Source organism: Alligator mississippiensis, chromosome 9 (genome assembly GCF_030867095.1).
Source record: "Alligator mississippiensis isolate rAllMis1 chromosome 9, rAllMis1, whole genome shotgun sequence".
Taxonomy (NCBI): domain Eukaryota; kingdom Metazoa; phylum Chordata; order Crocodylia; family Alligatoridae; genus Alligator; species Alligator mississippiensis.
In genome coordinates this window covers 27637361-27663742 of record NC_081832.1, presented here as the reverse complement: position 1 = coordinate 27663742, position 26382 = coordinate 27637361, and the positions used below count along the sequence as shown (strand labels likewise).

At 46.5% G+C, this 26382-nt stretch overlaps 1 protein-coding gene across 6 annotated transcripts in view; it reads left to right on the top strand.

Moving 5' to 3' along the window:
- Positions 1-3551, top strand: part of CBFA2T2 (CBFA2/RUNX1 partner transcriptional co-repressor 2) — a 117591-nt gene extending 114040 nt beyond the window's left edge. For all 6 annotated transcript variants that reach the window (XM_006271336.4, XM_059733255.1, XM_019482335.2 and 3 more), the window contains exon 11: positions 336-3551. In XM_006271336.4, coding sequence (XP_006271398.1) covers positions 336-626 — 291 coding nt within the window. In that variant the 3' untranslated portion in view covers positions 627-3551. The remainder of the gene's footprint in view (positions 1-335) is intronic.
- The last annotated feature ends 22831 nt before the right edge of the window (positions 3552-26382 follow it).

Below are 26382 nucleotides of genomic sequence, written 5' to 3'. Positions count from 1 at the left end.
GAAAGGAGCAGCAGCATATGCAGTATTTCATTTCCTTGCTTGAGGTTGCCTGCACTCAGTTGGGGCAGATGAAAGGGGCTAACACCGGGTGTATTCTAGCGGGTTATTTCAGTTTTACCACAGAAGTGCAGTCAGTGCCTGGACAAGAGCCTGTGTGAAATGACAAGAGACGGTGGGTTTTTAATTGCTCCTTGCACAAATCAGTGCCTGAAAATTCTACACATGTCCTGTAACCCCTTGTCTTGCAGCCCTCAAAACTGTGAGCTGTATTTTACAGCACTGTAAAATACAGCTTCAGAACTGTATTTTACAGCAAAGTGTTTTCCATCTTTCAGAGCTGTTGGAACTGCGGCCGCAAAGCCAGCGAGACCTGCAGTGGATGCAACATTGCCCGGTACTGTGGCTCTTTCTGCCAGCACAAAGACTGGGAGAGGCATCATCGAATCTGTGGACAGGGGTTACACAGCCAGGTGAAGCCACTTGCCCTGCCCACAGGGCGCTCCTCTGCAGCAGCTGCCAAAGCAGTTGATGGAGTACCAAGTCCAGCCCTGGAGAAGACCTCTGCAACCACCTCGCGATCTTCTACCCCAGCCTCTGTGACAGCAATAGACACGAATGGACTCTAAATAACAAGGTTTTGTTTAGTACATTTTATTAATTTTCCTATTTTTAGACCTAAAACCCCCTTGCAGTTCATGACAATTTGTCAAAACTATACCAACTACTCTAGAACACTGATACTCTGGCTAATGTTTGTGGGGCTTTTCCCATGCCGTTATACTCTCTTACAGTTCATAAGGAACTCATGCCAGCCTTGCCTCAACACTGGTCTCTAACAAGTCTTGCATCCAGAGAGCACATCACTAGGACTGTAAGGACTATGGTGTCTCCCTTTTTATTTTAACTTAACTTTATGGAAAGAGTTTTTGCAGTGGCACGCGAGAGAACCAGGCTAGCCACATACAGTTAAGGATGTTCTAAATAAGGGTGATGTGTGCTGTACTCCTTTCTACAGGGCAGCTAGGTTACCTGAATGGTCACCTTGCTCAGCTGCTCCTCTCCTCTTGCTGGGTAGGCATTTAACTTATTTCAGGACACTGCATCTTATATGGCGCTGTACCAGCAAAGCCAGCAGTCCCCACCAGTTATTTGGCAGAGCTGTTTATCCTCATGGAAGATGCTCATTTGCCAGCACAGTGTAAAATGAGCAGGTTTTTTTGGTTTTAACTCTCCCCACCTTCCCCCATATCTCAGAGACTGCAAGGACTGGGTACTCCAGAAGAGAGGAGGATTCTGTTCTGCTGAAGAAAGAATCTAAAACAAGTCACAAAACCTGAGTTCATAAGTTGATTGCTTTTATATGGCCCCCTTTTTAACTCCTTTCTCTAACTGGACAGTCCAGTGTTTTATCAGTTTGGGTAGAAACCTCTACGTTCATGGACTGAATTCAGACCATACGCAGACATTTCATAGTTGTCTAGTGCCCCTTCAGAGTGCATAGAGTTATTTTTGCTGTGCAGAAAGCACTTGTCCACTACATGGAAATTGTTGGGTTTTGAGTTCTTGATTTTGTTTTTATTAAGCAAATCTTCACACTACTGCAAATCATCATTTATAGTCTATTCTTTCCAAGCATATTAGCCAAACTATTTAAAAATAAAATCAGAGCTTCATATTTCACATCAATTTTTAAAGCATCCAAGCCTAATGGAAATAGCAGAGCTCTGCTCTGTGCTCAACCTTAATTCTAGCCATGTATTTTCCTTACAGGGAAATGCAACTCTTAACACCTGGTTGCACTGCAGTGTTTAATCATCTTGTTCAGCATTTGAAGCTGTTCTAAAGATGACTTATTAGACAATTGAAATCTAGCCGGATTGTGACATTCTGTCCAAATTTTGCTAAACTGGCTATAAGTAGCTGTTTGGGTGTGAAGGGAATTTTCTAATCTAGGACGTGGTATGTGTCCAACATTGACCAAACTGGTTCAGTGTGTGCAAGGCGTACAGAGTTTGCCTGGAGGATTCATCTAAAGATGCCCTACAAGAGCTTGTTAGATGTGTAGCTAATTCAACTGGAATCGGCATGTGCTTGATTCAAGATTCACACAGATTCCTCATGCTGCATACCAGTAAGATCTAGAACATTGACTGTTGAATAGGATTTGTTACTTAGACTTTTCTTGTGTGATCTTTGGATTGGTGCCAAACAAGACAAATAGTTCCCAAATTCAATGTGATCATTTAAAAAAAAAAAAGTAGAACCTGGTAACAAAGATGTACTTAATATTCCTTTGGCTGGCAAAAGGCAAAAAGCTAGCTCTCCACTGCCTGTGTGTCATTGGTATGTACTGGTAACAAAAGGAGGAAAGTTCAATCCAAAAATCTTCTGGTTTTGAAGAAAGCCCCCAAAATATAATATTTGGAACCTGTAGTTTTGTCCTGCAAAAGATTATTACTCACCACAATTCAACCACTTGCTGCAGTTATGGATTACAGATGCATGTAACGGCTGCTCCTGAAACATGATGAATATCAACTTTGCTGCTTCTTCAAGGAAGGACAGACTGGGCTTGCTTGTAGTGGGCAGGGAGGGAAAACTGTTGTTAATGTCATGCTAATCTGAACTTGGACTTAGTCCTTCCCTGGGTGTGTACTGTGGCTATGTTTGGGTACAAGGATGTTCAGTTTATATCAGCTAAAAAGAGTAGCTGATACCTCCTGGATAATGGAAACCTATTTGGAAACTGTTCTTATTCTGTGTAAAATTCTCATTTCTGTTCCCTTTGTTCCTAATTGCTCTGAGAGTATTTGTGGAGAAGCAGTTTATCATATGTGGAGTCCTAGTCCCCTGGTTTGGGATCAAGCCTTTTTAGAACTCAAATTTATGCAGGGTTGGGGAGGAACAGAGAAGAAACTAAAGTATCGGTTTTCATGAAAAGGTCCTTAGTCATGTACAGCTAGATTCTGCAGCCCCTAAACAATCAGTGCTCCCCCTGAAGTCACAGGGAGATTTAAAGATCATCTTGATACAATGGGAACCCCTAAAAATATTTAGTTGCCTCAGGTACCTAAGCTACATTGCCACAATTAGTTGCAGCATCCCCTGCACTAGGCTACAGTTTTGAAATAATGTTGTTAAATTTACCTAAGGGCAACTGCTATAAAATGAAGCCCAAAAGAGAATGAGAGAAATACAGCACTATACGGAATTGTTTGTAAATAGACCGTCTTCCATAGTTTTCATGCAACTTCAACAGCTCTCAGTGTATTACAATAAAACTTAACCCCAGTGTAACTGAATGAATACTAACAGTCATGATTAGAATGATTTTTTTAATGGAATGATAAATGTGAAATTCTGGTACGGAAAGACATGTTGGATTGAGTTCTCTATATTTTTTTGTTCATTTAATTCTGTAATAGGAATTTGTTATTTCATTCCTGTGCATAACTTATTTAATGTACTGTATAAAGGAACCCAAACTGTTACAGATGTTATTTAGTTTCTTCTACTCAAAGTAGTCAATAAAAAAGACTATATTCATCATACAGCTTCTACTTTGTTTCTCTCAAAAGAAATAGGGTTTTATGATGCAAAAAAAAGAATGCCAGAATCCCTGAGGTTTCTTTAGGAATTCTGCCACAGACCCTCTTGGCTAACAAGAACAATGGGAGAGAAAAACAGTATGTCCAATTTAGGTTGAGCTGTCGATGTAGCTGTGCCAGTGTACTGACACACAAAGGGCCCCAAACCAATCCCACAAATGGCAAGCTCCAAACCTACTCAGGAAGACTGGCTTTTTAGTATGGTAATCAACTACAAATATTTTTCTTCAGCCCCGGATTCCAGTGATACACCCCATGTATTCCAGAATACAAAACGCATATTTATTAACCATATTCAACCAGCTGATAGCTGAAAGAGCACTTGAATATGGAGATAAATATCACAGCCAAGATACTGGCAGGATTTGGGAATTCTGTGTTATAAACACCGTTTCCGGTCACCTTAGTTTCACAACTTAATATTCTTCTCTTAAATAATTTGACATTAGCAAAGGAGAGGGGACAGCCATGGTGATTTTCTTCATCTGAAAGAAGACTAGACAGGTTGTTGGACTGATAACTGGCTACAGAGCCTTATACCTTTACCTCACCAGTTCACGTCCTACTTGAGCTTATGCTGGCCAATAATTTAGCTATTTTATAGCCTACGTGAGCTGAATTGCTTTCAGCTTGGTCCCTAATAGTCAGGGGTCTCCATCACACAAACCACCACCTTCACTAACTGATACCTCCCCTAGAAGCTGTCTCAGCAAAGAGACCAAAAATTTGTGATGGGCTTTGGAAACCAAAGGATCTTCTTCCCCCTTGAGAGCTCCAGGAGAGAGGTGGGAGAGATCAGACAGATTCATAGATGTTAGGGTTGGAAGGGACCTTAGCAGATCATCTAGTCCGATCTCCTGCCGTGGGCAGGAAAGAGCACTAGTGTTAGATGACACCAGCCAGGTGCATCTCTAGCCTCTTCTTAAAGACCCCTAAGGTAGGAGAGAGCACCACCTCCCTTGGAAGCCCATTCCAGATTTTGGCAACCCTTACCATAAAGTTCTTCCTGATGTCTAACCTAAATCTGCTGTCCGTCAGTTTGTGGCCATTGTTCCTAGTTACTCCAAGGGGAGCCCTGGTAAACAGAGCATCTCCAATTCCTTGCTGCCCCACCCTGGTGAATAAGATCACCCCTCAGCCTTCTCTTTCGGAGGCTGAAGAGATCCAGGGCCCTCAATCTCTCTTCATAAGGCTTTGCCTGCAGGCCCCTAACCATGTGAGTGGCCCTCCTCTGAACCCTCTCAAGGTTATCCACATCCCTCTTGAAGTGTGGCACCCAAAACTGGATGCAGTACTCCAACTGCGGCCTGACTAATACTGTATAAAGGGGAAGCATCATCTCCTTGGACCTGTTTGTCATGCATCTGCTAATGCATGATAAAGTGCAATTAGCTTTATTGATCACTTCATTACATTGATGACTCATGTTCATCTTGGAGTCAACAGCGACTCCAAGATCCCTTTCTGCTGCTGTGCTGCTGAGAAGGTCCTCCCCCAGCCTGTAAGTGTGCTGGTGATTCCTTCTTCCTAGGTGCAACACCTTGTATTTGTCCTTATTGAACTGCATCCTATTCTGTTCTGCCCACTTTTCCAACCTGTCCAGATCCATCTGGATTTGTTCCCTACCCTCTGGTGTGTTAACTTTACCCCATAATTTGGTATCATCTGCGAATTTGGACAGAGTACTTTCCATGCCCTCATCCAAGTCAGTGATGGAGAGATTGAACAGCACCAACCCAAGGACCAAGCCTTGTGGGACTCCACTACCCACATCTTTCCAGGTCGATACTGACCCATTCACCACTGCTGTCTGGGTGCAACTCCTAAGACAATTTGCAACCCACCTGACTCTGTAATCATTTACGTCGCAGTCGCTCGGTTTACCTATGAGAATATAATGAGATACTATATCAAAGGCCTTGTTAAAATCCAAGTAGATGACATCTACCTCCGTTCCTGCATCTAAGCATTTTGTGACCTGGTCATAAAAAGAAACAAGGTTAGTCGGGCAAGATCTACCTGCTATGAATCCATGCTGATTGCCCTTTTAAAATTGCTTTCCCCTCTGGACTCCCACAAATGTGATCTTTAATAATTTTTTCAAAGGTTTTCCTGAGGGTAGAGATGAGACTAACCCATCTATAGTTACCTGGATCCTCCTTCTTCCCCTTCTTGAAAACAAGGACTACATTGGCCCTTTTCCAGTCCTCTGGGACCCAGCCTGACCACCAAGAGTGCTCAAACAGCTGTAGCAGTGGTTCTTCTATGACACTGGCCAGTTCTTTCAGCACCCTTGGATGAAGATCACCCAGGCCTGCTGACTTAAACACATCCAGCCCCTCCAAGTGTCTCTTCACTAAGTCAGTGCTAACAGTTGGTGGGCTGGTTTCCCCTTTATGCCTGCCTATGATCCAATTGGGAGATTTGTCCTGATCTGAGTTCAGGAATACAGAGGCAAAAACTCATTAAAGAGCTTAGCTGCTCCCCCCACCCCCCAATTGCCCTAGTTTGTCTTGTAGGGGGTCTATGCTACCTTGCACCTCCTTTTTGCTCCCTATATTCCTGAAGAAGGACTTTTTGTTGTCTTTAATTTTTGTTGCCAGCCTAAGTTCCATTTCTGCTTTGGCCTTTCTGACTGCCTCCCTGCAAGCACAGGCCAAGTAGGTACACTCCACTTTGGTAGCTACCCCCTGCTTCCACAGTCTATATGCTTCTTTTTTGCCACTAGGTTTTCCTGGACAGCATTATGAGAAGCCTAAATCTAGTTATTCATTCAGGTTAAAAAAGAAACTTTATCAACCCCAGTGGTCAAACTGGTACCTAGTGTATTTTCTCACATATAACATGCACCTTTTCCCCAAAATCAGCCCCCTGAAATTGGGGTGCATGTATTAACCAGGCGAACTTATTTTCTGCTCAGTGCAGAAGCACCCTGTTTTGATTGCTACTGTACCGTGTAGCAGTTGTGGCTTTACTATCCAGGCAACTGAGGGAGTCAGTTGACTTAATGGCTTCTTATTCTTCACTCCAGTGATATTAATGATTGTTTCTCCTTTTAATGGTCTTGATGTCCACTAATCAAAATTTCTTAGGGCTATTTTGCTGTCTGTTAGCTGTTCCTAATCTCTCTCCCATTATTTCACAGCCTTGGAGACTCTTTAGGCCTTTTCAAAATAATATCCACCCATGGAGATTCATCTTAAGCAGCAAGCTAGGGTTTCAGCTTTAGCTGAGCAGGAAAAGAGAGGGTAAGTGAACTGAAGATAAGGCTTTGTCCCCACTCTGTGCAGATGTAACTCTGGAAAATTTCTGTTTCTTCATTCTGCCTTTCAAAACCACACTGCATGTTATATTCCAGGGTGTGTTGTATGCAAGACTGGAAGCAACCTACAAGCCAAAATGGAAGCCAGTCCCCCGATGCTCCAAAGCTGCCAGCCACAGTTGAGAATGAACACTATCGCTTCGCTTCCCCCTCCACCCCATCCTCCCCTGGGTGAGCAGGGACTGAGGCCAGGGAACTAAATAGTGCTCAAAGATAAAGATTTCCCAAAGCTGTCCCCATGATACTCTGATTCTATTTGAAACATATCTTTATTTTACCCCACAACTCTTGCCTTTCAGTTGAATCTGTAACTTTGAGGTGCTCCGAGTTGAATTTCCTTCACTAGTAGTAAAATAGGGAGTAGCAGGATATGGGAACCTAGTTATTATTGCATGTATTTTTAAAAAAAAACAGGACTCTCCTATTTAATTTATTGATAGGTGTCATAGAGTGGTCTTATGCTTATAGCACAGGAAAGGGGCTCCAAAGATCCCATAGTAGTTTGTAGCCCTGACCCTAAGCAAGTTATTTAGAGCCAGATCTGATACAAGGCTAACCTGTGCCAGCCAATGCAGTACACAAGCTGGTAGAAAAGACTGAAGTGTTGCATTGCCAAATTGGTGTTGAAGTGCTAATAGTTTTCATAGTTTTCATAGATGTTTTCATAGATGTTAGGGTCGGAAGGGACCTCAATAGATCATCGAGTCCGACCCCCTGCACAAGCAGGAAAGAGTGCTGGGTCTAGATGACCCCAGCTAGATGCTCATCTAACCTCCTCTTGAAGACCCCCAGGGTAGGGGAGAGCACCACCTCCCTTGGGAGCCCGTTCCAGACCCTGGCCACTCGAACTGTGAAGAAGTTCTTCCTAATGTCCAATCTAAATCTGCTCTCTGCTAGCTTGTGGCCATTATTTCTTGTAACCCCCGGGGGCGCCTTGGTGAATAAATACTCACCAATTCCCTTCTGTGCCCCCCTGATGAACTTATAGGCAGCCACAAGGTCGCCTCTCAACCTTCTCTTGCGGAGGCTGAAAAGATCCAGTTTCTCTAGTCTCTCCTCGTAGGGCTTGGTCTGCAGGCCCTTAACCATACGAGTGGCCCTTCTCTGGACCCTCTCCAGGTTATCCGCATCCCTCTTGAATTGCGGCACCCAGAATTGCACACAGTACTCCAACTGCAGTCTGACCAGCGCCCGATAGAGGGGAAGTATCACCTCCTTGGACCTATTCGTCATGCATCTGCTGATGCACGATAAAGTGCCATTGGCTTCGTCACACTGCCGACTCATGTTCATCTAGTTGTGAGGCATGTTACCATCCTGAATGCAGGCAGGAGGAACAACAGAAGCAACAAGTCTCTTGTTCCCACTCACATATGGAGATTGTGCAAGAAGATATTCTTTTTTCTCTTGAAGCGAGAGCATGGCATCAAGTGATAGATGAACTAGAAACCAGTTTTGCATGGAAAAAATGTGTAGAGTCTAAAAGATATACCTGAAAGATATTGCAATTTAATAGAAGATGAAGGTAGTGAACATCCTCTGACCCCACGGAAGCAAATGAAGCAAGGACTTCAAACCTATTGCAAGACAGCAGTTCATTTTCAGCACCAAAGAAATGCAGATGTTCCACTCCTTGTCTTCTGAACTGTGACAACTGGTAACACCATACAAGCAGTTGTAACTTTGCATATAAACGATGAGGAAGCTATTGGTCTGTAGTTCAGAGAAGAGTTTTTGGTTATACAAAACTTGTACTATACTGGTCTCAAGATCAAACAGATTTGGAAGTTATAGTCATCATAAAGGGATACAGCAACTTGAATGAAGAGCAAACCCAAAAATGTGTTCCTGATAGCCTTTACACATTGATCTGTTTGATTTTTGGAAGATGACAATGACAACTTGGGTGTTGAAAGTTGTGTGCGAGATAAGAATCTAGACAGAGACATACTGAATATATGTCAGGATTTGGTTTACCTGCAATCAAGGGGCAAAAAGCTAACACCAAAATATGTTTGTTTAGACTTGCTGATAAATCAGGCAACTAGATCTAAGAAGCTGGTACAAAACTGGTACAATTAAATATAGAGGGAAGTCTGGGTGACAGTGACCATGTTCACTGTCAGACATAAGCCAGACAAATCTGATAGCAGGATTGAAGTCTCAGACTTCAAAAATGCAAATTTCAATAAGCTTAAGTCATTAGTAGGGGAAGTGCTGTAGGACCAGGGACCGAAGGCAAAAGGTGTGCATGAAAAGTGGTTGTTCCTTAAGGTCACAATCCTTAAAGGACAAAGGAAATCCATTCCCATGTGGAGAAAATGTAACGGAAGGGCTGGGAAGGCCTCTTGGCTAAACAGGGAAATCCTTGCTGCTCTTAAGAAAGAAGAGGCTTATAAACAATGGAAGCTTGGGGCGGGTCCCAAGGAAGACTATTCCACAACAGCCTACATTTGTAGGGAGCAGGTAAGAAAGGCTAAAGCGGTGACCGAACTCAGATTAGCAACAGGAATCAAGGACAACAAGAAGTCCTTCTTTAGGTACATAGGAAACAGAGGAAAACAAATGGGAATGTGGGGCCATTGTTCAACAACTCAGGAGAGCTGGTTACCAGCATCCAGGAGAAAGCTGAACTCCTGAATGACTACTCTGTCTTGGTCTTTCACTGAACCAAGGGGAAAACAATGCTAGGTATAGTACAGGATGAGCACGGTAGGAATAATCACCTTCCTACTATTGCCATAGAATTGGTGTATGACCAGTTAAAAAAATTAGACATATACAAGTCAGTGGAACCGAATCGTCTTCATCCAAGAGTGCTGAAGGAGGTGGCCGAAGTCATTGCGGAACCCCTGGTGAAACTTCCACAACTCTAAAGGAAGGCCCAGGGTGGAATAGGACCTCTACTAAATGGGCATAAGCAATTGGTGATGGACAGGGGGGACAAGGCTGAACTCCTCAATGAGTTCTTTCCCTCAGTGTCCCTAAGCGAGGGGCAAGACAAGGCTCTCACTGGGATTCTAGAGAGGCAGCAGCAGGACGCCAGACTACCAAGCGTAGACCCTGACATGGTGCAGAGGCACTTGGAGGAACTGGATGTGTTTAAGTTGGCAGACCCAGATGAGCTCCATCCGAGGGTACTGAAGGCACTGGCTGACGTCATTGCGCAGCCACTGGCGGGAATATTTGAACACTCGTGGCGCATAGGCCAGGTCCCGGAGGACTGGAAAAGGGCCAATGTGGTCCCCATTTTCAAGAAGGGGAGGAAGGAGGACCCAGGCAACTACAGGCCAGTCAGTCTCACCTCCATCCTAGGCAAAGTCTTTGAAAAAATTATCAAGGCTCACATTTGCGAGAGCCCGGCAGGAAAAATTATGCTGAGGGGAAACCAGCACGGGTTCGTAGCAGGTAGATCATGCCTGACTAATCTAGTCTCTTTTTATGACCAGGTTACAAAACAAATGGACGCAGGAGTAGGGGTTGATGTCGTTTACTTAAACTTCAGGAAGGCCTTCGATATGGTATCCCACCCCATACTGGTGAACAAGTTAAGAGGCTGTGACTTGGATGACTACACAGTCCGGTGGGTGGCGAATTGGCTAGAGGGTCATACCCAGAGAGTCGTAGTGGATGGGTCGGTATCGACCTGGAAGGGTGTGGGCAGTGGGGTCCCGCAGGGTTCGGTCCTTGGACCGATACTCTTCAATGTCTTCATCAGCGACTTGGACAAGGGAGTGAAGTGTACTCTGTCCAAGTTTGCGAATGACACAAAACTGTGGGGGGAAGTGGACACACCGGAAGGCAGGGAACAACTACAATCACACCTAGACAGGTTGGACATATGGGTGGAAAACAACAGAATGCAATTCAACAAGGAGAAATGCAAAGTGCTGCACCTAGGGAGGAAAAATGTCCAGCATACCTACTGCCTAGAAAATGACCTGCTTGGTGGCATGGAAGCGGAAAGGGATCTTGGAGTCCTAGTGGACTCCAAGATGAACATGAGTCGGCAGTGTGACGAAGTCATCAGAAAAGCTAATGGCACTTTATCATGCATCAGCAGATGCATGACGAACAGAACCAAGGAGGTGATACTTTCCCTCTGTCGGGCACTGGTCAGACCGCAGCTGGAATACTGCGTGCAATTTTGGGCGCCGCAATTCAAGAGGGATGTGGATAACCTGGAGAGGGTCTAGAGAAGGGCCACACGTATGGTTACGGGCTTGCAGGCCAAGCCCTATGAGGAGAGACTAGGGCACCCGACCTCTTCAGCCTCCGCAAGAGAAGGTTGAGAGGCAACCTTGTGGCTGCCTATAAGTTCATCATGGGGGCACAGAAGGGAATTGGTGAGGCTTTACTCACCAAGGCGCCCCTGGGGGTTACAAGAAATAATGGCCATAAGCTAGCAGAGAGCAGATTTAGACTGGACATTAGGAAGAACTTCTTCACAGTTAGAGTAGCCAAGGTTTGGAATGGGCTCCCAAGGGAGGTGGTGCTTTCCCCTATCCTGGGGGTCTTCAAGAGGAGGTTAGATAGGCATCTAGCTGGGATCATCTAAACCCAGCACTCTTTCCTGCCTATGCAGGGGGTCAGACTCAATCTATTGAGGTCCCTTCCAACCCTAACATCTATGAATCTATGAAACTCGTGGCGCTCTGGAGAAGTCCCTGAGGACTGGAAGAGGGCCAATGTTGTGCCCATCCACAAGAAGGGCAGGAGGGAGGACCCAGGTAACTATAGGCCTATCAGCTTAACTTCGATCCTAGGGAAAATACTAGAAAAGTTCATCAAGGAGTCTATTGGCAATAAGCTTGCAGAAGGTAAGATTCTGAATGACAGCTGGCACAGCTTCATTGCAGGCAGGTCTTGCCTTACCAACCTCATCTCCTTCTATGACCAGGTAACTCACCACGTGGACACGTAAGAGCATGTGGACATTGTATACATAGACTTCCAAAAGGTCTTTAATCTAGTATCCCACAATGTCTTCACGAGAAAATTGGAGGATTGTGGGCTTAAACTCCAAGACAGTCAGTTGGGTGAGAAACTGGCTGCAGGATAGAACTCAGAGAGTTGTAGTGAATGGATCTGTGTCATCGTGGCGAGAAGTGGGCAGTGGTGTCCCACAGGGGTCGGTGCTTGGTCCAGTTCTTCAACATCATTATTAACAATTTGGATGCAGGGGTGAAGAGCTCACTGGCCAAATTTGCAGACGACACCAAGTTATGGGGAAGCCTGGTCACACTTGAAAATAGGCTACAGTTACAGGCAGACCTAGATAGGCTAGCAAGTTGGGCAGATCGAAGTCTGATGAAGTTCAATGTTGAGAAATGTAAAGTGCTCCACCTCGGGACGAGCAACCTCCAACACACCTACAGTCTTGGTCGCACCGAACTGACTAGCACCATGAATGAAAGGGACCTGGGGGTAATAATAGACCACAGTATGAATATGAGCTGGCAGTGCGATGCTGTAGCCAGTAGAGCAAATAATACCCTGGCAGCAAAACCAAGGAGGTGATTCTTCCACTCTACTCAGCACTGGTGTGACCACAGCTGGAGTACTGTGTCTAGTTCTGGGCACCACACTTTAACAATGACATGGACAATCTTGAGAAAGTCCAAAGAAGAGTCACCTGTATGATCACAGTCTTAGACAGCAAGCCATACAAGGAAAGGCTGAGGGATCTGGGACTCTTCAGCCTGAGGAAAAGAAGACTGAGAGGGGACCTGGTAGCAGCTTACCGCTATACAAAAGGAACACATCAAGGGGTCAGTGAGCACCTGTTCACCAGGGCACCCAAGGGGAAAACTAGGAGTAATGTCCACAAACTCCTGGAAGACCGATTCATGCTCAGCATTAGGAAAAACTTCACAGTCTAGGTGTCCAGACTGTGGAATAAGCTCCTTCCAGAGGTGGTACAATCACCTACCTTGGAAAACTTCAAGAGGAGACTAGACAGTCACCTGCTGGGGGTCACCTGACCCCCAGTTATCTTTCCTGTTGGTGCAGGGGACTGGACCTGATGATCTCCCAAGGTCCCTTCCGGCCAATCGATGAATCTATGAAAAGTCTCCACAATGCTGGATGCAGCATACTGTATGACACAGTTTATCATATCAAGACCACCATTGCTGAGAAAAAACTTGATAAACAGTCATAATGTTTGATCAGGCATTGTATTACAAAGTGAATGAACTTCTGTGGGCTCAGCCAGAAGAGATTGAAGGGGTAATCATTCAACTGGAAGGCTTCCATATCATCATGGTTTACCTAACAGCAATTGGTCAGCATTTCATCACTTCAGGACTTGAAGATTGTTGGACAGAAAGCAGATTATTTTCAGACAACACTTCCCAATAGAATGAAAGGAAAATTGTATAACCGTGTTATCAGAGCACACAAGGTAACATTTGAAGCAATTTGGCAAATATTGATAAACAAATTAATTGTGTGGTTGTCCAGTTCAAGCAAAGGATTAGATCATGTTGTTGTTGACCTACTTTCCAGTAGCATAGCTGTAGCATTCAGAAACATTGACTGCAAAGCAGGAAGGAATACAACGAAAGAACTATTAGTGTATTTGCCAACAATTGTCATTCTACTTCAAGAATTTGAATGTACCCACCAAGGTACATTCAAGCACTGGATGAACTATTTGGAAGTTTCAATACTCTCTTGTGCTTCACCAGGGCTGAATGTGAAGGAAACTGGCATGAGCATTTACATGCCTTTGAAGAAATGCTTCTGCTGATAGCTGTGCATGATCATACCAATTACGCAAGTTGGGGTCAAGTATGTTTCCTTGAATGTATAAAGGATTTAGCAAATTTTGCTCCTATGGTCTACACTGAGTTTGTGGAAGGAGGATTTGGGGACAAGACAAATAATGTCCCATTCCAATAGAGCACATTAACAAGGTCTCCAAAATTACTGATGGCATAGTAAACATAACACACAACAAATCAGCTAGACAATGATGGGAGCTGAACTACAATGAAAGAGGTCACCTAATCAAGATGGTAAATGAAATAGTTGGGATCAATACAACAACATCTTTCAATCATAAGGAAAGATGAAGGATATGATTGAAATGAGATTACAACAAAGTCAAGTTGCTACAAGAGCAGTTCAAAAAGTTCCACTTATTTAAGGTTTCTGTGAACGTTGAGCTGCTACTGTAGGTGTTGCTGTTACTCCCTGGTGCATAGTCATGATGCTCTTTTTACTCACCCACCACATCTTGATGGAAAAACAGATATAATGAGAAAAGAGCACAGAGTTTAGGAGGTGTTCTCTTTAAGATGCCTCGGGATACTGACTGTAGTCTCTTCACAGGGCTCCTACCTCCCCTTCACCCTGTCCTGACCACACCTATGCTATCCCAGCCTTTGATGTCCCCTCAGCTGCTTCATCCCTCTCTCTTTGTCTGGTGGGGTCTCGTGGCCAAGATAGTCCCCTTGGTCCCCTTTTTTGTCCTGCCGCAATTATCCCTAGGGAGATGGCATTTTGCTGCGCTCCCTTGTACGGGGCTGTTTAATTCACAGTGAGGATTAAACACGAGTCCTTCGCTCGTCAATTTGTGTGCACTGGCCCTTTAAATCCTTGGGGTAACAGCCTCTGGGATTCCTTAGTAATTTAGGCAGCTGCCTACAGTTATGTTGTTGGCTACTGATCCTTTTCCCTGAGTCCCCCCGCCCTGCAGCTCCTTACGCTGGCTCCTTCGGTCTCTTCGCCCACAGGCAGACCCTTCCGTGGGTCAGCACTCACCTGCCGCTAGCCTGCTCCTTCTGGCTGTTGCTTTGGGTCCTCCAGCTTTGGTGAGTACCTGCCTCTGGCATTGCTTGGCTCATCACTTCTGCTTTGCGCCTCATCATGGCACCATCCTCTCCAGCTGGCCCCTGCCCTGGGGGCAAATTGCCTTTTCCCCCCCATATGCCTTTTTCCTCCTGACTCTTCCCCCAGGGGCCAATCTGCCCAGTCCCTGCTTCCACATGCGGTCCTGCCGGGATCTAGATAGGGCTTCATTGGGAACGCCTGGGTTCCTGGTGCCCAACATCATTCTAGCTTTTCTGCTATGGTCCAGCCATGGGTTAGTTTTTTTTCTTTGTTCTTACTGGTGTATCCTCTTTTCCCCCATAACAGGCACCGTGTCTGGTGCCCTGTTACAGTTTCCAATGATGATCTGTTATATATTTCTGTGGCAGATGTTGTGCTGGAAGATATTGCATTAGACATTCTGAATGCATGTGACAAATGGAAGAGAAATCATAAACACCATTATCCAGAAATGTCTGACTGCAGATGCTGCTGAGGTTTCTATGCAACTAAACCCAAATCAAAATTGATAACCTTCAAGGATGTAAAGTCAACTATGGGACAGCCCAGCAAAATGAAATAGGCACAGGATGCAAAGGAGGTCCAGCAAAGACTACTCACAGCAGTTGCAGCAGGTAGAAGGTTCAATGTGCACTCTCTCCTATAGTATGAACTATCTGGAGACGCTCTCTCACTTTTTAAACCTGACAAATCGCTCAACATGGCCGACAAAGCAGCCTTGTCACAAATCTTGATTAGCAATAAACCAGTAACTGTTCTCCCAGATGCTATTTCTGAGAAATCAGCTGTTATTATTGACAGTACAGCTCTTGTACAGAGAATAGGAAACCCAAAAACTGCATGAACATTTGGAAATTTGGCTGATTCCTTTGCACAACAAATGTTTGCCAACTATTCCAACACGTGTGACTGAGTCAACATCTTCAGTTGATACATATCACCATCCATAAAGGCAAGCACAAGAATATTACGGACTCAAGATACTAGGCCATCTGCAGAATCATTAGCAGTAGATCTCTTCCGTCCAGCATCATGGAGCAGTTTCATATCTTTATCATCAAACAAAGAAAACCTAGTTCATTTTCTAAGTGTGGACCCTTTTAAGGAATCACACTGATGTTTCAAAGTGAATGGGTAGTTTTCCTGATAGAAAAGCAGAGCACTCTGGTTCATGTGACATTTCACATCTACATTCACAGCAAGAAGAGGCAGACACAAGAATATGCTTACATAGCAAACGTGCAATTGGTCAGGAATACTCCTCTCTAGTATACTTCTGTGATGACACAGATGTACCAGTTCTATAGCATAATCTTGCACTTAAGGTTTGGATGAAAAAATGCAACCTTGTAAGATTAATTTCAGTTCAGTTTCTCCTTGTTACCCCTTGTATTAATGTTATATACAATTAATATACTATTGTATCACTGTTTTATTACCATTGGATTAGACTATTACATTTTCCTATTGCTTCAAGCTGAACGTATGGCTGTGTTTCATTGCCATTCAGTTATATATTATTAATTTTGGGCTGTACAAAACGGCACCGTTCTGTTTCGCCTTGAGTTTCGACAGTTTGACAGAAGACTGTTTCGTAATGTATTTCATTTTGAGTCAAAACAGCTGTTCCATTCCATTCTGTCAAAACAGAAAGGCTGTTTCGATGCTGTTTCAACATTTCACTGGGGATGGGAAGTCAGCCCAGCTGGGCTGCTTTCTAGTCTCCACCCCCCCCGCACTGGATCATGCCAGGGGCAGGAGGCAGCCCAGCTGGGCTAAATCGTGCCCGGCTGGGCTGCTCTCCCATCCCCTGTGCTAGATCACGCCGGAGGTGGGTGGCAGCCCAGCTGGGCTGCTTTCCCATCCCCTGCTCTAGCTCATGCCTGTGGTTAGGATCAGCCCAGCTGGGCTGCTTTCTCATATCCCCTCCCCCCCCCCCCCCCCAGCTCTAGATTGTGCCCGGGGCGGGAATCAGCGCAGCTGAGCTGCTTCTCCATCCCCCGCGGTAGATCACACCCCACCCACAGCCCCTGCCCCCCAGCCCTACAAGAGGGGGCCCCGAGCTGCCAGGCTATAGGGCCAGGGACCAAGGTCTGCAGCTCCCTACCCGCAACAGAAGGCAGCTGCTGCTGCTGCAGAAGAAGCACAGAGCCAGCTCCCCCATTGCTGCCTGCCTGATGCAGGCTTAGGCAGGGGCAGGGCTGGCTCCTGGCTGCAGCACACAATCCCGGGGGCAGGGGGGACCCACGCCCCCCAGATCTGGCAGGGGGCAGGGCGGGTGCATGCTGCGGGCTTGTGCTCCCCACCCTGCTGCCCTCCTCTGGGGCCTCTGCAGCACATCGTGTGTGACCCAGTGTGGCAGGGCACAGCAGGGACGCACAGGAAAGCTGCTTGCCGCTGCGAGCTCCACAATGCCTTGGGCACACTTCCCCGGCAGGCAGGGGCAGCAGCGATGGGCACAACCCTGTTCTGCTGCCTGCACTGCCCCTGTGCACACAGGGGAAGTGTGGCCAGGGTAGTGTGGAGCTTGCAGCAGCAAGCAGCTTTCCCACGTGGCCCCGCTGTGACTTGCTGTGCCGTGTTGCATACACTGCACTGCGGAGGCCCTGGGGGAGGGCAGCAGGGTGGGGAGCATGAGCCTGCAGCATGCACCTACCCTGCCCCCAGGGCACACACAGATCTGGGAGGCCACGGGTCCCCCATCCTCCGGGAGTGCATGCTGCATCCAGAAGCCAGCCTCACCCCCCACCTCCAGACAAGGCTGCTCCAAGCAGGCTCCATACCTCCTTGTGCAGCTTCCCGTACACCTGGGGTGCAGCTTCCCACTTGGCCCTGCCCACCCTGCAACACATGGACCAGGAGCTGCATGCTATTGGCCCAAGCAGGCTCCACACTTCTATATGTGGCTTCCCTGAAGGGCCGATAGCGTGCTGTTCCTGGTCCACATGCTGCCAGCCAGGCAGGCACTCCTGCAGGAAGCTGGCTGAGGGAGGTGTTGGGGAAAGCCCCACATGGAGTGCCCGCCCAGTCGGCCGTGTGTGGACCTGGAACAATGTCCACCCCAGCAGGCTCTGTGCTTCCCTGTGTGGCTTCCCTGAAGGGTCAACAGTGTGCTGCACCTGATTTATGTGCTGCCAGCAGGTATTCCACATGGGGCTTCTCCCAACACACACCTATGCCCTGACCCCCACCTGCTCCACTGGTTCTTCTCTCAGCCCTGGCAGTCACCCACACGCACCACCCAGGGCCCCACCAGCCTTGCCAATGCTCCCCAGCCATGACCCACAACCCCAACCCTGCCAGAGGGGGTCCCCAACCCCCTGCAAGCCCCACTTACCTTAGGCTCTAGGAACCAATAGTAAGCCTAAGCCAAGCCTTGGGTGACTGAGAGCCTCAGGCCCCCCCTCTCCCCCACTCCCTCCTCCTCCTGATGGGGTTGGGGGGTTTCCTGCCCTTTTTGCAAGAAGCTCTTGCAGGCTAGAACTCTGCCATCCTGAAGAGCTCTTTGCAAAGGTGGGAAATCTGCAGGTATCTCTGCTAAAAGGAAAAATCTGTTTTTTCTCTTATAAAGTTGGGAAATCTGTAGTTTTCTGTTTTTCCATGGGAAACGGAAAACCTGAATCCATGCAGATCAGGATGTAGCTTCAGGGTCATGGGACCCTCCAGGTAAATAATTCTTTATATTACATTGCATTTTGCAGTAAGAAGACCTGGTCCCTATGGACTCCATACTGCGTACAGATACCTTGCCCTTGGAATGTGATTGCTTCTGGGCTAGGCTGTCATGCCTCTGATGATACACAGCCAGTGATGGTTCACTACTCCATAGGACAGGAAGTGGACAGTAACTTCTCTGGCTCATGCTGCAGGAGGAGAGGCGGGAAGCCACAATCCTCACCTTTGCTTACTTTCTCTTGGCATGTGTTCCCAGCACAGGTGAGGCTCAGCAAAGGCCACTTCAGAGGGGACTTGGATTGCAGCTGTCTCCTGCATTTATTCTCCTCCTGATCCAAGAGTGTCTGCCTCCAGGGTGCTCAGTAGCACAACTAGCACTAACATTTAATTCTCTTGTTTAAAACAAATCCTAAATCTAGGGCAAAACCATGCGTAATCCTAGCCATGGTGCTACCCATGGTCACGTCCAGATTCAGGGTCCTGAGGTGTCAAGTAGCCTCGGTCAACCTCCCGGCCCATAAGGCTGGGGCCACCTCTCCATGGACTGGTTTCTTATGGTTTCCCCACACACGAGTACATACAGTCTAACTATTTACAGTTTATTATTTACAAAACAGTCAACATATGAATGAGGTTAACAACAGAATCGGATATCAATAATCTAATTGTCAAAGGCAGGTATCAATGAACTAAACACTCGATACAAATTGAATCAAAGACACCCTCAGTACAACTCCCCATCTTAAACCTTGAGACTCCAGTGAATTTCAACAGGAGCACACAGGGTTACCAAGACATCCGCTCTCCTTCACACTGGCAACACAATAGCTATGGCTGGTGCTGCTCCGGCATTCTGTTGTATCTGCAAAGAAACACACACTGTCCCCTTTCCCCAAAAGCACCTTTCTCCAATTCCCAGACATGGTCCCTTGTGCTGAAAACTGAAACAATCCTGGGTTTATCACCCACCCAGCTTCAGGCTGTTTCTCAGTTAACTCTCCCCCAAGCCTTCCCAGATCAACACCCTGCCCTCCTACGCAAGTCTATCTTACTACCCTTTTCCCTCCACACGGGTCCCTCTGCCTCACAGAGGGAAAAGGGATAGGATACTAGGTTATCTTCTCCCCATCACTAAGTGCAGGCTCACTTCACAGGCAGGGTTCAGGGTGGTTCTTCCCCAAGCTCTGTGGTCCCAGAGGTTCCTTCCTTTCTCTGAGCCTGGCTGAGTTCCCAGGGCTGAGTTCCCTCCCCTCTCCTGCATCAGGAGGCAATCAAAAACATGCCTATGCTCTTGCAAGCAACAACTTTCTGCAAACTTTTCCCCTATGCCATTACCATTACAGGGATCCTGAGCCCTGTTGCAAATCCAGCAGCAGCTGTTACACATGCATTTGCCTACAACTATCAAATGGCTTGCCCTATTCTGCAGAAGGCACACAGTAAAAAATCACACAGCATGATTTGCTCTGCTCCCAGATTGTCAAGGTGAAGTTGCGTCTCTTTTTGGATCCAGTCTGAATATTGACTGTGTTCTGCAGAACTATTACAGTGGTCACTGCCACTGCAGTGTCTTGGTGTAACTGGGAGACAAACCATATAATCCAGAGAGCAAGTCAGTCTGCCCTCCAACTGGAAATCCCTAACATCACCTGCTATACCTTCTCTCACCACAGTGTGTAGTCTGTGACCTGTGCATTCAGCATAAAGGCACTGGAAGCTGTGCCAAAAATTCTATGTATTCCCATCTATGTATCCCTTTATACATGGACTCTGTATATACTGGATATACCCTCTCTTGTGGGCTACAATGCCAGCAGCTGTGCTATGGATGCTCATTAGTGTGTTTGATGAAGAATGGAAGTCAGGGCATTTCCAACAGAGTTTCCTAAACATTCATAGATTCATAGATGTTAGGATCGGAAGGGACCTCAATAGATCATAGAGTCCGACCCCCTGCATAGGCAGGAAAGAGTGCTGGGTCTAGATGACCCCAGCTAGATGCCTATCTAACCTCTTCTTGAAGACCCCCAGGGTAGGGGAGAGCACCACCTCCCTTGGGAGCCCATTCCAGACCTTGGCCACTCTAACTGTGAAGTTCTTCCTAATGTCTAGTCTAAGACATTAGACATTAGACATTCCTTCAGCTCTGTGTTACATTGGTATGACAAGGCCACAGTCTGATGACCTTTGCAACACCTTGCAATACCTCTGTATCTAGTTAGGATTCTTGAGTGGGTCATTTCCTGTATTAGGAGTGGAGTCCACTGTTGACAGCTTTGTATGATATAAGCACCTTGCCCCTGAGTTTGGTTCATTTTTCTGGAAAAAAAAAGCACTTAAATGGTTCTAGTTTCAAATGTCACACATACATGGTCACATACATGTGTCTGCACATGTGCGCATGCACACACACACACACACACACACACACACACACACACACGTTTCTGTTCCTTATTGCACCCATATTAGATTTATTTAAGAACTGGACATACAACTGCTTTGTGCCATACCATACAACTGCTTTGTGCTTTGTGCCATACCACGTATATCAGTTTTGTAGATCAATGAAAATGACACCAGGATTAGCAGTGGACATACGAGCAGGTGAACAGTGGTTTTAGTGTGCCTTACCACTAGATAGGAGAAGCCAGTGTTTATTTGTTTGCATTGATTAAATGGATGAGTATAGTATAGTATAGTATAGTATAGTATAGTATAGTATAGTATAGTTCACACACAGTAAGTAGTTTTGCCATCATCTCAGGGGTAATTTTACATTTGTTTGGGCAAAATTACCCTGGTGCAGGGCAGGGGTGGATCCACAGGGGGTATTTGCACCTTCCCCCCTACCCCTTTTATCCTTGATCCACCCAAAGTTTAAAATGTATTGCCTGGCAGTGGCAGTAACATTTCTATTCAGAAACAGCTAAGGGAACCAATTGATGCCATAGCTCAGTATGATCTACTAGATTCCTTATAAACTCTTCATTTATTCAGGTGTTAATGACCCTCCCTCTTTTTTAATGGTCTTGATGCTTGATCAACAAGCTATCCTTTGTCTTGGAATTCTGTTGTCTGTTAACTGCTGGTAATGATGGTCCTGTTTCACAGTCCTGCAGCCTTTTTTAAAGATTAAATATAACTTTAATGAAGTTATATTTATTTTTTGCTTATCTTAAACTGAATAATGCAGGCCTAGATCCCTAGCATATTAGTAAAGCTTCTAGTTTATTTTAACTAGTCAAAAATGTGTGTCATTTTATATGTGCTGATGCACTTCACACCCCCATTTCAAAATTTTAGATCTGCCCATGGTGCAGGAGTTTGTTTTCTCTCTGCCACTTATACACACCAATGTAAGTACGTTGTGCTCAGACTTTTACATGGATCAAAGGCTCCAGTCTGTCACTATTGTAAATGCTGGTTAAAAATAAGCCACATGCACAATGAAAGGTTGATGTGAATCCATATCCACAGGGAACTTCCTCATCTGCCAGAAAAGTAATGGACTCCTTCCTTTACCCAAACCATGTTTGCCCACCATCTTTCTCTTCAGTCAACCATGAATGTTACAGTGGCTTCCTGCATATCAGGCCTCAAACTAAACAGCTGCAAACTTTCCCAGGTCTTGCCTAGAATCTGATCTCTTTTCTCATTTGCCTACATGGCTCTTCTAATTCTCACTATTAAGCCCTTCAGCAGTATAAAAAATATTTACATATACAGTCCTTGCCTTCTACAGATACAGTCAACAATGAGGCATTGGGAACACTAGGTATTGCACTCAGCCTATAGTGATATTGGGTTCAATAAATACAGGCAAGTTAATAAGAAGAATTAAACAATGAACTTGATTGTGAAGCAGTAGGCAACCTTTACAGCCACTTTGTCTGACTCTTGCATACTGATTAACCTGACTTAGGGACCGTCTCCCAATAAATTATAACTTGTATTGCTACACAGATCACTTTGCACAGTCCAACAATAGTTAAGGGACCAGGACTGTACACTGACGCATCACAAGCTTGTTAATAGCACCTGCAAGTTAGTCCTACCACTTAGCATAATTCTAAACCTATGCCTCAAGGTTACTCCCAATCTGAGCCTGGCTGGACAGTGTGACCATCTTCCCCTTCTCAGGTTCCAGATCCAGCCAGTATCTGAGTAGTCACCTAGCAGTATTGCTGCCTGTTCTAACCATAAAACTGGTCTATAAGTTATTTAGGCGGAGGTATAGCTGGTCAGGTTTATACCCTGTGCCAAACCTGCTTCAGGGAGAAGTGTCAGGGAGGTCAGCCTGACATGTATCTCTGCTGCTTGGGTAGGTGCCACTTCTACTGAAGGAACTATCAGTGCAGTCAGCAGTTCAGGGACCCCTATTGCAGCTGCTGTAGGATTGCATTGTCAAGTGAGATCAGAAAAGGTGAATCTGGCAGCAGAAAAGAAAGATGACTGCAATAGGGATGGAGCAACACTCAGGGGCTGCTCTGTTAAACGCTTGCTGGCTACTCTGACACCTCCTTTAGCAGCAGCACCATGTGCCTGACACCTGCCTCTAGCCCTGCTGCCCCTGCTCTACTAGGACTGTCAAGGTGGCACCCTCTCTGGTACCCTCCCTCCCCCCCCTCACAAAGCTGGTGCCCAAGACTCATGTTCTGCTCACCCACTCCACATTACACTGCTGTATTTAGGGCCTGAACACATAACACATTTACCTCAGTGTAACTTGCCTTTACACTGGCATGTTAAAAACCCCACAGTTTGTATCCCTGCACTGGTGTAACTTAATTGCATCATAGGTAGGGTTACCCTGGAGACAAAACCAGTAAAAATACACCAGTGTAAGTTACACCAGTATAAGTATCATGTGTCCACTTCTATCCCAGTTTAGCTGTTTTCCCCCATCTCTTCCTCTCCCACCCATTAACAACGCACTGGAATAGCATCTACAGCAGTACTCACAGCGATAACAGGTTGTCTGCCCCCTCATCTCCCCTCATTCCTGTGTTATTTACATTGGTGAGCAAAACCAATGAAAATGACAACCCTGTTGACATGCCTTGTGTCTGGGCCCAGCTCTTTTTTTCAACTGAGCTGATGGCATGTTAATTGTAGAACCACAGTTGGAAGAAGAATGATCATGTGCTTGGACATGGGACTGGAATACAGTTCTAGGTAAATGTGAAAGTGACACCAACTTTCTGTGTGGCCTTAGGCAAGTCACTTAACCCCCCCTCAGTGCCTAGTCTATGAAACTAGGGGGGAAAGTACAGGTTCTGCCTGCCTTGCCTATTCAGCCTGGAAACTCTTTAGCAGAAAACGTGCTTTCTCCTGTGTATTTGTACAGCCCCATGTGATGTGTGGCCCTCATCTCACAAGGGATCTTAAGGTCCATACTACAATACAAATAACAATAAATAACACCCAAGAAGGGTAAGGACTTTGTGATAGTCCTACCAGCTCTTTATGAGACAAACATGCTCTTGGAAATAATGTGTAATGTGTTGAGGCAGCTGGGGTAGCAGCCTGTTGAAACAAGTTGTGCATGCTTATTACCACACTGCTCTCTGAGCAATCCCAGGCCTATGTGGCTTTTTCGATATGCCCTATCTCCAATTGACATCCTGCTCTCTCTGTTAATGACGCTACTCACTTTATATCGCAAAAAACCCATTAACTGAAGTGCGAGAATGTGACAGTTTTGTTTTTGTGGAGGGACAGTTTGAGTGGAAAATGTAAATAATGAAGACAGTGGAGTCAGTTTACAGTCTCTCTGAGCAAGGCCTCATGGGCTCTTTCCATTGCTGTGGAATCTTGCTGGCAGCAGAAGACTGCAGACACCACTTGCCAACAACATGCAGCACTTGAATTTCTAAGGCCTTCCCTTTCTACCTCCTTCACATAGTCAGAAAGCCACAGTGTATGAGTATTATCAGGGGCTTCTTCAGCCAGACACTGAGGGCTTTGTTCTGTTGCCCTAAGGTCTCTTTATACCAATCCTGCAACATAAAGAAGTCTTAAAGAGGTAAAAGTGGCCTCTGACATTTCTGAGCTGACAAAGAGCTGCAGAGATGTCTAGGAGGCAGCATCTTGCTGCACATGAATGACACAGGCCCCCATGACTGGGGGAGCACGGTGGCGGTAAGCAGGTTTGCTCCCGCAGCCACCGCTGGCACTGTCAGGCAGGGGGGGTAGGGGGTGCACCACCACACTCAGGGGGTGCATGTACACCCACATGCACCCCCCCACACATCGCCCTGTTGCTGCAGATGTTATTCAGGGTGTAATCCGGGTTCACCCAAGGGTGTGCCCTATTCTCAATCAGATGGGATGGGTAGGCAGGAGGGGGTGCTGTGAGAGGGATGCCAGAATTGCAAGCAGATCCCTCTTTCCTATATAGAGTTAGCCCAAGCCCAAAGTTCTTAACTATATACAATTTATTGAGTTATAATATACATAAACATAAAACTAAATATCATATACATATATTTACACAGCGAACATTAACCGATAACCAGGGTCAAACCCTAAATAACACTATTTACCCATCGCAATAAAACGATTTCAGCAGCATCAACACCATACAATGTCACAATACAACATTTCAATTACAAAATATAAAGCGCAAACATGAACAGTCTTAATAATATCTATTCCTTAATATAGTCCCTGACCCATGACAAGAGATAGTCCTCCTTCCAATGGGGTCCCTTGGGGGTGGGGGGTGTCCAGGAAGCACGAGGGGCCCCTCCCCTTAGGGCCTTGACTAGGTGGCGGGGGCTGCTCACCCAGCCCCTTCTCTGGGTTTGCTCACTTCAAATGTCTTTCCCCTGTGGGACCCAAGGGCCCAATGACTCATGCTCCCTCAGGTGGTGGCGGTCAGGGCACAGCTCAATGGGGTCTCCTCTGCTGGAACACCTCTCCAGGCTTCTCCCGCACCGCTGGGTTCCTCCCCACCCTGTACCCTGCTCTGGGCACCGAGGGCTCAGCTCCCCTCAGCTGCTGCACCACTGCTGCTGGCTCCTGGGTGCTGGGCCTCAAGCTACACCACTACTATTTCCCTGTGGCCTGGCTTGGCACTGAGGGCTCTTTTAGCACAGGCCAGGCCCTTCAGGCTCCAGCCGTCTGTCCTTATGCTGGGTGACTAACCCAAGTGCCTCCACTGCTCTTGTGCGACGCTTGCATACCTCTCTGCTCAGCTGCCTGCTGGGGTTACTCACAATGATGTTTGAGCTGCTCTCTCACCACTCCAAAGGCTCTGGCCCGTGTGCCACCCTGTGCACTGTGGGACCTGGACGCTTGCTGGGAGATGGGGACTGAGCCGTCTCACTGCGGCCCCCAAGGCCCTTGCCCTGTGCACTGCCCCATGCACTGTATGGCCCGCTGGCCCTCCAGGGTTGCAGGCTTGAGCTGCTGCTTGCAACTTCCAAAGCCTGGGCTCCATGCACTGAACCACACACTGTGATGGGCCCGAGTGGTGTCACACCACTCCCAGGACCAGGTCTCTGTGCACCTTCCCTGTGCGCCGTCAACAGCCCGAGCAGTCTTGCACCACTCCCAAGGCTGCTCCTCCAGTGGTGGCTTCAGGAGCCTTGGGCCTATTCCTGGTCTGCTGGACCTGCAAAGTGCAGTCTTCAATCAGGTCCAGGGGCTTCTCGCATCCCTGCCCCCCCAAACAGAGGCAGGGCAAGACCCTCACAGCTGTTACGTGATTGGTGGAAATGTTCCACCAATCCGAAGTGTTCTTCTCCAAGCTGGGCTTGTTAGGCAAAAGAAGCGTGCCCGCCACAAGGGCATATCAAGGGAGGAAATGAAGAGGATGAGTTATGAGCAGGGATCCAGGTTCTCCATTCACCACAGAAAACCTGGATTTTCCCCTTTCAAGGAGAAAAATGTGGATTTCCCCCTTTTAAGGAGAAAGTAATGGATTTTCCC